The sequence below is a fragment of the Pagrus major genome, chromosome 6 (assembly GCF_040436345.1).
Source record: "Pagrus major chromosome 6, Pma_NU_1.0".
Lineage (NCBI taxonomy): Eukaryota > Metazoa > Chordata > Actinopteri > Spariformes > Sparidae > Pagrus > Pagrus major.
Window position 1 is genome coordinate 18,182,765 of NC_133220.1, and position 12,094 is coordinate 18,194,858.

Sequence of the window (12,094 nt, forward strand, 5' to 3'; positions counted from 1 at the left end):
ACAGACTTTTGTCACATCCACTGTCAACCTCACTTTAACCTGATCTGCCTGAGCTGGAAGAAGTCAAGCACAGTCCGACAGGAACGAGAGGAAACGGTCAGTTTAATATCACCGAAAGCAACTTAGATCTGCTGTTCCTCCTTTATCTGGAGTGTGTGACACAGGAAGAAACAACAGTTGTTTGGAATGAATTTTAAAATAACTGGATGGTGAGCCTGAACATTTGTAGTCACCTTTGCTGAAAAAAATCCTGTGACAACACATTAGTGTATAAATGTTTTGGTAAACAGACAGCAATTCATTTTATTACAGTTTTTTTTCGGTGACACGATGTAATACAGATTGTGATTTATGGAATCATTTTTGGACATTTAAAGATTTCTTATTGTGTAATTTCACTGAATATAAAGCATCATTTTGCTGTACGAATCAATACATAAAAAATACTTTTACCAATTCCAACTGGTACAGCGGAACAAGGGAGTAACAATTGGGAATTTTACAGGAATTAATATATAAATTATACTGTAAGTACTTTGCAAGTACTGGGTACCTATGTGATATACTACTGGTAAATAGAGCTGAATTTCAGTTCAGTTACACAGTTACAGTTAATTTCCGGATATTACACTATAAATCGTGGGCTGTATTATTAAGTTCTAATGTTTCTTGTTCAATGAGACAAAGGACACAGTTGTCATCCATGTTACCAGAGGAGTTATTACTGACTGTGACAAACTATCAGAGGTTGAAGAGGTTTTTATGTCTTTTACTGAAATAAAAAGTCTTGTATTCAAGCTTTCGCTGAAGGGAAACAGCAAACTGTACTTAAAGTATTAAAGTTAAAGTACTTTTTAGGCAGAGTGGTCCCTTTCAGAGACGTATATTATTATATATATATCCTGTTATTGGAATATGCTTGTGTTTTAACGTTTTTAGTTATTTTACTCCACTTTAAACGATGCCCTTGCTCATTTGGGAGGTCAAAGGTCAGAGCAGGCTGCACATCAGGACCTGCTGAAGTCTTTGCTGTGTAGCAATGGTGCAGCATAAAGAATGTATTTAGATAGAAAAACTGTTAATTTGCACGATATTAAATATAAACTGAATGCATCAGTGTGCACAGCTCACTCATTAAAGAAGGTATGATGTGGAACATTTTAGTCATGAAACTGTGAAATCGGCTGTTTCTACATGAGTTGAATATGTGAAAATGTTTATGTTGAATATTGCTGTCACTCTTTTCTGTTTTAATTATCAAACTCTGAGCCAATAAAAATCGCTTATATTAACATAGCTTTTCATAGTTAAATGTGCAGCAAGCAATTATAGAGTCCCATTCCCAGGACGTTAAATACCGACCCTTTCGGACTGAATCAACTGTCTTTCTCCAGAATTGCTGCTGCTCCTTCAATTTTCAATGACATCATTAAAAAAGGTGCCTTTCAAACATGATGCAGTAATAAAGTCATGTCAAATAAATGTTTTCTGGTGTCAAAAGAAGGAGTGTAAAGTTGTTTTATTTTGTTTAGCCACTGTTGGTTTGGTGACCATCACACACATTCACTCTCACTACCATGATTAATCTTTCTGTCTATCTACTGTATCACTCATGTATTTGAGTTTAGGCAGGCAGATGTCTGTTATCGCCTGGTTAGTGGTATTATAGTTTTTCTGTATACACTAAAATGTGTTTTATGTAAGCTGTTCACCTTTCATCTCTTGGTCCACAGGTGGTCCTACAAAATTTTGGAGGAAAGGTATTTTAAAGTGTGCACAAGACGTCAAGAATATTAGATCTAGAGTAAAGAAACATCTTTGTTTTATATATTTCACTTTGTATAAGTATCATATAACCTCAACAAAATTATGTAACACGCAGATTAAAAATGTCATGTGTCCTCTTTGCTCACTGGAAAGAAAACTGAAGTGTGGGAATTCCAATAAAAATCATCAAGATGTTAAATATATTTACAAATGTTTCTGCTTTTCTTTCAGGCTGTGAATGTAAATCGCTATACACAGTTAGGCGTATTTGACCACATTCATTGTCATTCACAGCGATGAAGTAGATTCACAATCGCTCACAGCTGTTCAATTAATTGTCCTGTTACAAATCAAAAAGTTGATGTAAAAGGTCTTATAAGCATCATGTACCGTTTATATAACGATGGAACAAACGTAGAAGGAGTATTTACAAACATCTCAGCTGGGATGTTGGCCATTTTGGTTTAACATGTGATCTGTGTGAAAAGAAGGCACACATGAGTAGATTCACATATATAACTTCTATGATGATCATAATATTATCTGCATTTTTAAAGAAGAGGAGAAACTCCACATTAAGCTGTTTTATCAAGTATGTAGTGGTTTCTCCAGAAGGTACCTGTAAACAGCAAATATGCAGAATTTGTTTTCTCGCACTGGTTGACTGGAGTATTCTTCATTTGTCAGTGTAAATATACATTTACAGCACAAGCTTTCAGAGTATTGTGAACATGATGCAGACACAAGCAGTAAATGAAGCACAGCAACATTGGATCAATCAAAACTCTGAGACATTGGTGTCATTTACACTGAGGATGCTGGGGACATGTTCCCACCACTTTTAGACCTGGCCAATTTTGTCATAGAGTTAGAAATGTGCTAAAAATGTGTCTTTAAAAAAAGAGCTTGTATCTTAATTAACAATTCATTCTCCTAATGAACTGTGATGCGCCACTGTGAAATTATTTTCCTGTTGTAAATATCTTCTCTGACCTCTTATCACATCACCTAAAATTGCGTAGTTTATACACAATTCAAAAAATGTTTTATTCATTTGAGCCCTGATGTCCCCACCGCTTTTCGACACCTTGCTCTGAGACACTGGACCAACTTAAATGAATGATATGGAATTCATTTTAACAAAGAAAAATGTGTTTGTTAGTGTGTGTCATTTATACATAAATTTAAATGTAAAAGATAATCCTTTGCAAAAACAATTAAAAGATGGTGTATAGTTTTTAATTGCCAGTCCAGCAATTTAATTTTGCAAAAGTTTAAGGACGGTGGCTGGTCATGTTTAAAATCTGAGCTGCAGTTGTCAAGATATCCTGACTTTCAGTCTCTGGTATTGTTCAAGATCTCAACATATTGGATCTGACAAATCCCACAGTGCATCTGGACTGTTTTTTATCAGACCACTCGTACCTGGTTAAAACCCACACCCTTCAAATGGCGCAATCCCAATTTGTAAGGCAGGCTTACTGTATATCCATTAAATCTTTCAGTTCAACCATAACCATGATGACATCAAAATGACATCATCAGGGTTATTGTCCCATGCTTGTCATAGAGCCACAGAGGGCCCTATGCAACTTTTTTGAATAGATGAATCATCCTTCCCTCAATGAGTAACCAGATCTTCAATTTTAAAATCATTGTAGTACCTATATAGTGTTTGCATGGACTTTGTAATTCCACTCTGACAAAGAAGAAGGAGACAAAATCTCTTACTGTTGTCACACTTTTAATGCTCAGTGCCTGATACACAAGACAATGGTCAGTTTGTAATACACACACCGATGGGAAGCTCTTCTCTCTCTTTGAACCGTGGCTCGGTACTATTTCATCTTGTTGAAGTCTCTTCTTTAGCATCTTGGACATCCTTGTTCTTAAGAAAAAGGGCTCATAAGTCAAAGGTCAGGATCTGATCACATCCAGGTGGGTGACAACATCTTAGTTAAGGCAGTCAGACCAAAGTTTATTCAATCAGTGTGTGATTGAATACACATATGTGAGCTCTCTTTTTTGGCATTTTTCTCTTAAATCTTTGTGTGTTTTGTGTTTTTAACATACCTCTTTACCAGTAATATCTCACCCGTGAACAGAACGTATTGGAAGGTCTTTTATCATCTACTGGAATCATCCAGACAGACCAGGCTGGGTCTGGCACAGTGTCTAATCTTCCTTGTGACACACGTCAAAACATGACGGCCTTGCTCGAATGGACAACTAAAGTCTATTGATGTGTAACTTCAGGCCGCATCCGTCATATATACTGCTCCTCTGCTCCTTCTGTAGCCAGAAAAAGAAAAAATGGACAGTGCATCAAAAAAGGTAGGTGCTCTTTCATTAAAGCGCTGTTTGAGATTTTTTTTTTATTATTATTTGAGATTATTTTAGTGTTCAAACAAAAGAAGAAAACATGTTCATCAATCTGTCAACTTTTAAACACAAATTAAATACAGAAAACTGAAGCAAATACTGTACAGAAACAAATTCTATTTTAAGTATTTTCTACGGATGACAAACAAGCTGATAATAAAACAGTACAAATGTAAACGATGAAATAATTTGAGACTAATGCACACAAGAAAAATCATGTAGTAATTAAACCAATAAATGTAGTAATTAAACCAATAGAATATATAAATCATTATGCATACATAAATGCATTTAAAAGCAACATTTTACTATCATTAAAGGGTCGGGCCATCCAAATCTGGGAATGATATGAGATAAAAGATTTTAAAAAATGACACTTCTGCTGCCACCCCAGAAAAATTGGGGTAAAATGAATTTGAATTGCTTTCAGTCAAAGAAATAATCCTATTGACAGAAAAGTCTGCTCATAATCCAGAGAAACTGGGACGAGGCAACTTTTTATTATGTTTTTTAAATGTATGTTTTATTGTGCTGTGCATAATAAATAAATAAATAAAAAATCCTCTCGCCTTCGTTGTACTGGTGTGGTGCAGATGATTCAGAGGTTAATATCTACAAGCCTAAACACATCAAACTAAAATGATCTGTATGGATGCCTTAATATCAGTTCAGGTATGAAAAAAAAGAAAAGGCCAGAACATTTGTATTTTACGGAAGCTCTAAAGGGCCATGCATTCATACATTTTATTTCTTCCTTTTTCCCTTGATAACGAGTTATTTTAATTTGTTTTCTCGAGATCTCGAGTTATTATCTCGAAATAACAATTGCCGTTTTCCCGAGATAACGGGATAATTTTCTGGAGATCTCGAGATAACGAAACTTTGTTTTCCGGAGATAACGATATAATTAATTCGAGATCTCGAGATAATGACTGTGATATGATAGGCCTGAGATTATGGAGACGCCCAGGACCTCGTAGCTGGTCAGCTATGTAATTAACGACGACATAAGGCTCACTTAGATTGCGCTGCCGATATAGCTGAAGCCTTGCTAACCGTGTTTTTAGATTGCACACACTAATGTGTATATTATCTGTAATAGCAAGGCATAATGCTATTTCAGCCTGTGTCAGGCCTTGATTGTAAAGATATGTGACGCGGTGATAGATATGCTCCTGCTCCTCTGACATTGCTACACTGAATGATGTTTCCTGCAATGATTTAATATACTACACTATCGTTTTGTTTTCTCAAGATCTCGAATTAATTATATCGTTATCTCGGGAAACAAAGTTTCGTTATCTCGAGATCTCGAGAAAATTATCCCGTTATCTCGGGAAAACGGCAGTTGTTATTTCGAGATAATAACTCGAGATCTCGAGAAAACAAATGAAATTTACTCGTTATTACGGGAAAACGGAGGAAATAAAATGTATGAATGCATGGCCCTTCAGGGCTTCCGTAGTATTTATATACACCAATCAGGCATAACATTATGACCACCTGCCTAATATTGTGAAGGTTCCCCTCTTGCAGCCAAAACAGCTCTGACCTGTCAAGACATGGACTTAAAACCTCTGAGGGTGTCCTGTGGTGTCTGGCACCAGGGCGTTTTATAGTGGATCCTCTGGGTCCTGTATGTTGGGGGGTGGGGCCTCCATGGATCAGACCTGCTCCAGCACGTCTTACAGATGCTCGATCAAATTGGGATCTGGGGAATTTGGAGGCCCGGTCAACACCTTGGGCCCTTTATTGTGTTCCTCGAGCTGTCAAGATGGAGCTAATTCTAACGTCAGGTAGTTTAATCTAATAAGGCATCATCATATGATTTTGTGTAAACTATTAATCTGTGAAGTATTTAGTAAATTAATCATATTCGTCAAATAGCCTATGTAGTGGAGTAGGAACAAGCAATAATCGGTGGTTCTTTGTGTTTGTCTTTGTTTTTGTCTTTTATTGTTTCCAATTGTGTAAAAAACAAAAAAATATTAAATAAATACAAAAGCCAATCACATCTAACGTATGTAATGTAATTCACATGTGAAAATGTGGAATTCACATATAAAAAAAGCAAATGTTACATGATTTGTTTCCACCTGTGGACAAAGTCAATCAATGTGAAAATATCCAGTTCACATGGGATATTTTTCTATTTTCACATATTAAAATTTTAGTTTATAACACTCTTTATAGCTTTGATTATAATCTTTAACTGTGTGTGTGCATCTATAACAAGAAGTTGAAGGTTAAACTGAAATCTGTAACAGAGCAGAACGAGGAACGTGGTGTCCAAAGAGCATCAGAACACATGACATGCCTAACACATGATTATATTCCTAATCATTAAACACATGTTTGGCCCACACCCCTGTCCTCTCCTACAGTGTTTAAGTAAGTCCCATAAATAAAAGGTTACTGTATATATGATGTCCTTTACATTTTAGCTGCAGTACTGGAGGCTTTATCTGCTGACGCTGGTGTTGGGAATCGGGGGATCGTTTCAGTATGGGATTCAAGTTTCTGTCATTGCCTCTCCAGCAGTGGTAAGATTTCTATTAATTAGACAATTAGTATGCATGAAAACTGTGAACAACCCTCTACAGTTTGTTTTTCTACAGTTTGTTTTCCTTCAACATCAGTCCCTGTGGAGTCTGCACAGAGTCTGTGGACGGACTCAGCAGCTCTGTCCATGAGGCTTGAAAATGGTTTGAGCAGGATCATTTAACAGCTTTAACGTAGTTTTTGGGTGAACTTATCCTTTAATTCAGTCGCAACTCAACGATCATAAGAGCCATCTTTGGTCAGAAACCTCACAACAAAACACAAACCTGCTTAGACATCAAGTTTTGCATCTTTAACATGACCTTTGACCTCTGTGCAGCATGTTCAGAATTTTGTGAACTACACCTGGATGTTGAGGTACGGAGCTCCGGTGACTGACTCCACCAACCAGCTCATCTGGTCCTTCATCGTGGCTGTGTTAAGTCTTGGAGCCTTGGCTGGGGCTGTTCACTCCGGCAGCCTTGCTGTCACTTGCGGCCGGTGAGACAAACACAAACACAAACACAAAAACACACACACAACATGGTTATATAATCTAAAGTTACATCTGTGGGATGAGTTGGGCTGTTAATTACCGGGAAACAGTCAACAGTACTTGCTGTCATCGCTGTCTTCTTCTGTTTTTAAGCAGTACAGCAGTTTGTAAACTGGAAGGGAAAGTGAAAAAAAAGATTAATGTTCACCCTCAGTGCCACTATTCTGGATTACAGGCATTTTCACATAATAACACCAGAATCAAGGGCATTTTCCGTTATTGTTGCTTTGTTTAAAATATAGTCACTTATTCAATTGACATAAATTGGGTACAACATAAAAGGTCAATTGCCAAACTTACTGGAATGTGCTCATAGATTGATTATGTGTAATGTAAAGTCAAGCCCCATCTTATATATATATATTTCTTTTGATTTTGCAGGAAAAAAGCTCTACTGATTAACAACATTGTGGCGATTGTCGCTGCTTTTCTCATGCTCTTCAGTCGCATGGCCAAATCGTTTGAGATGATCTTACTGGGCAGATTTCTCTATGGATATAATGTTGGTATGTTCTGATGATGTGCAGAGTGTTTGTTTGTTTGTTTGTTTATTTTTTAAGTGTTTGTAAGACTTTTTGCTTTTTTTCTCCAAAGGTCTTGGTCTGAGTGTGCACCTCATGTACCTCGGGGAGATTTCTCCAAAGAAATTCAGAGGTTTCCTGACGCTCACCAGCTCAATCTTCATCGGTTTTGGAAAACTTGCAGGTCAAATAATTGGCATCAAGTAAGAACTGACTGTTGGCACTCTAAAGCATAAATTAATTAATATTTAAACTGTCAAGACAAACTGGGCAAAAAACAACATCCTACTCACTTACTTATGAAGGAGGCCAAGTCTTTCTTTGGGTCAAAACATTTACATTACATTTAGGGCATTTAGCAGACGCTTTTGTCCAAAGCGACTTACAAAAAGTACATACAAGTGAATATAGGTTTTTTTGGTGGGTTTTTTTTGTGTTTTTTTTTTTTTTTGGAGTGGGAAGGAGTCATGCTATGCGGGGTCGAAGTGAAGTCTGAACAAGTGAGTCTTGAGTCTTTTGCGGAAGATGGCAAGTGACTCTGCTGTCCTGACATTGGTCGGGAGTTCTTTCTACCACTGAGGCGCCAGAACAGAGAAGAGTTGTGACTTCGCTAAGCGACCTTTGTTTGCTCTCAGAGAGGGCGGTAGCAGCCGGCCAGCTGATGTAGTGGAGCGAGTGGTGTTGGAGGATGGGGGAAAAGAGAGGAACATTTGGGTGTCGTCTGCATAACAATGGTAAGAGAACCCATGTGATGTGATTGCAGAACCTAGTGATCTAGTGTATAGTAAAAAGAGAAGTGGTCCTAGTACTGAGCCTTGAGGGTTACCAGTTTCCAGAAAGCAGGGTTTGGGCAAGGAGCCATTCCACGTGACCTGAAAGGTGCGATTTGTCATGTATGATGTGAACCAGGTTAGAGCAGAGTCAGCAATGCCAAGTTCAGCCAGAATGGAGAGGAGGATTTGGTGGTTAACTGTGTCAAATGCAGCAGATAGGCCAAGGAGAATGAGGACGGATGAGTGGGATGAGGCTCTAGCAGCAAGGAGGGACTTTGAGGAGGGCTGTCTCAGTGGAGTGAGCAGTCCTGATGCTTGACTGATTGGGGTCAAGGAGGTCGTTTTGTGAAAGATAGGAGGACAGTTGGTTGTAGGCGGTGCATTCCAGGGTTAAGAGAGAGGACTGAAAGAAGAGATACAGGTCTGTAGTTTCGGATGTCAGCTGAGTCTAGGGTGGGTTTCTTTCGGAGTGGCTTTACTGTAGCTGTCTTGAAAGCAGCTGGAATAAGTGAGGGAGGAGTTGTTCAGGTTGGTGAGGAATGGCAAGATGTCGTGTGAGATGTCTTGGAGAAGGGAGGAGGGAATCGGGTCAAGGGAACAGGTGGTGGCACAGTTAGACGTAACTAGTGTGTGAACATCTTCAGAGGAGAGAGGGCTGAAGCAAGTAAGTTCATCAGAGGTGAGGGTTGGGGGAGATGCTTTCTGGATGGGCATAGGAGTAAATGATGCCCGCACCCCAGGACACCACAGCGAAGAAGATGGTGCTCACAACAACAGACTGATAAAACATCTGGAGCATCCGGTTGCAGACATTAAAGGACCTGAGCCTGAGTTTGTCTTGGGGAGTGAGAGAATGAGTAGGCATTTGAGAGGGCAGCTTGAGTGGCAGTGTTTTCTGGGGTGATCCAGGTCTCCGTAAGGGCCAGGAAGTGGAGGGTCTGCAGGGAGTTGCAGCTTCGAGCAATGGGTATCCGGTGAAATCTTCTCCAGTTTGATGTCCTGACTGGGATTGGGTAGGACTCATGGCTGCGATGGGTGGTGGACAGTGAGTTACTTGGACTCCCTAGATGGACTCCCGCAGAGAGACTCCCTAAATCTTCGTTCAGCTGTCCTGGCGCTGCAGCTGACGCTGTAGTGACTAGCCCTTAAGTGCTAGATTTACCTCATGCAGGGTTAGCTCCTCCCTGCAATCAAGCCTATTCACCACAGCTGAGTTGGCCGAAACTGGCTAATGACCACTCAGCATCAACAGTTTCACAATAATTTACACAAAAGGTATCTAGACAAGATTAAATATTTCAACTAACCTTACTCACAGAATGCCTAAACACTGGATCTACAACAAGATAACATGCAGCTTCCTTCCCCTAGACAAAATGTAAAAAATGTAAAATGATTTTGTAAAACATTACAAAAATCAAGCAGTGCTCCATGTAGTTCTTCATGTCTTGATCAAAAACTTCTTGTTCCTGACTAAAATGCAAGACCTTCTAGACCTCTTCTGACTAATTAGTGACTTCCCTGGATAATGTACAAGCAGTCTTAATTACTTTATTTTAAGTGCCCATACATAGATCTACAGTATCTCCCTTCTTTTCTGCCATTTCTTCTGATTGTGTTTGTTTTATACTCTGTTTAGGGAGATGATGGGAACAGAAGACATGTGGCCGTACCTCTTAGCTGTTGGTGGTATTCCTGCCATCCTGCAGTTTGTGACATTGCTCTTCTTCCCCGAGTCACCTCGGTACCTTTACATTGACAAAGGAGACACTGAAGGCACCAGGAAAGGTGGGTGTACACAGCAGGCTCTGCATCTGCATACTGAATTCTGACGTTTACAAACATTTTACAAGTTAAGTTGGTAATTTGTCTTCAGTGTAAGACACAAGTTCTTAGATCATTAGTTTGATTTGTATGGTGGCCCTGAGTGAATTTAAACTTTAAACAAACTTTAACTGTTGAGATTGGGTCATAAATGAACAGCAGATTCATCATGTTTTTGTAACATGTGTATGTGCATGTGTGTTAAGCCTTGCAGTGGCTGTGGCAGGAAGAGGAATTGAAGGTGGAGCTGGACGACATGCAGAAAGAGAGGGAGAGCACGCTGGGAGAGAAGGTGAAGACTGTGAAGGATGTTCTCACCTCTCGCTGCGTCAGGTGGCAGCTACTGACTCTGGCCATCCCCTGCGCCGCTGCTCAGTTCTGTGGCATCAATGCCGTACGTTCACCTCAGTTTTCCTCTTCATGACATGAACATATACATTCACACGTTAAATTTTGAACTGTGTCTTATATTTCACTGTCTCATCCAGCTGTATTTCTACGCCTTTGAAATCTTCCTTGAGTCAGGAGTGCCAGAGGACCAGATGCATTACTTGTCCATTGGTCTTGGAGCAACAGAGCTCATCACTGTAGCACTGTGTGTGAGTGTCTCTTCAAAATAACATTAAAAAATTCATGAAATTACTCCTGAAGGAGGATAACAACTTGACTACATGTTCAAAGCAAACTGAAGTGGAAGTGTATCGTAATAGAAGTCTGATGAAACAACTAAACACAGATTTTATTTAACATCCTTGTTAATCTCCACATCACTGCTGTGTCTCAGTCGTTCTTGATAGAACGTGCCGGCAGAAAGAAGCTGATGGGCTACGGCTATCTGATGATGGGTGTCACCATGTCTGTACTTACCGTCACGCTGTCCTATAAGGTAAATACACTCCAACAACATGCACCTTTCTTTCTCTAGGCTGTGATGTAGACGACAGATTATAAATGTTTCTTTTTTCAAACAGGATCTGAACTCATGGATCCCATATGTGAACATCGGTCTGATCTTTTGTGTCATCTGCATTTATGGACTTGGGCCTTGTGAGTTTTCTGTCACTTGACTCCACCTCAAAACATTTCAAATATATTTTTATCACCTTCAAATAATTGTGTTATCCTCTCTCAGCTGGAGTGTGTATGGCTCTCTGTGCTGACCTCTTCCTACAAGCCTGGCGTCCTGCTGCTTTTGTGATCAGCGGGACCATCAACTGGCTCAGCATGTTCCTTGTAGGGATGTTGTTCGGCTACATTGTGGTGAGATATCTGCTGTGTATCGTCTTATTTCAAATAATCCAGACACATTAAACCTCTGTCTTTATGTCACATCACAATCTGATTTTATGTGTGTCGATGCAGGATGGACTCGGCCAGTTCTGCTTCCTGATTTTCGTGGCTTACTGCATTTTCAGCGCAGCATTTGTTTTATTTTTCGTCCCAGAGACCAAAGGAAAGACAATGGTAGAGATTATGGAGGACTTCAACTCACTGAATTACAAGAACAGGTCCGCTGACGCTGAGAAGACTGACATTGATCTTGCAACTAAGTTTTAAGATGTTTTATCTATAGTTTATTAATCACTTTTGACTTTTTTTTTGCAAAAGCTTTTGAGTATTAAATTATTCAGTTAAACTACTTCAAGAAAAAAACGTGCGCTTTAAAATTACATTTTAGTGTTGCCATTAAACAGATTAGAAATGTGGAAACCAGATAGAGTTCTGATAAT

The 12,094-nt window shown here is 39.1% G+C and overlaps 1 protein-coding gene across 1 annotated transcript; it reads left to right on the forward strand.

The window, feature by feature from the left end:
• The first annotated feature begins 4,080 nt into the window (after positions 1-4,080).
• On the forward strand, positions 4,081-11,921 carry LOC140997693 (solute carrier family 2, facilitated glucose transporter member 11-like). The gene is made up of 12 exons (XM_073467675.1): positions 4,081-4,101; positions 6,594-6,692; positions 7,031-7,191; positions 7,628-7,752; positions 7,841-7,970; positions 10,180-10,328; positions 10,571-10,758; positions 10,853-10,963; positions 11,149-11,250; positions 11,336-11,411; positions 11,497-11,624; positions 11,727-11,921. The coding sequence occupies exons 1-12, from the start codon at positions 4,081-4,083 to the stop codon at positions 11,919-11,921; spliced, it is 1,485 nt and encodes a 494-aa protein (XP_073323776.1).
• The last annotated feature ends 173 nt before the right edge of the window (positions 11,922-12,094 follow it).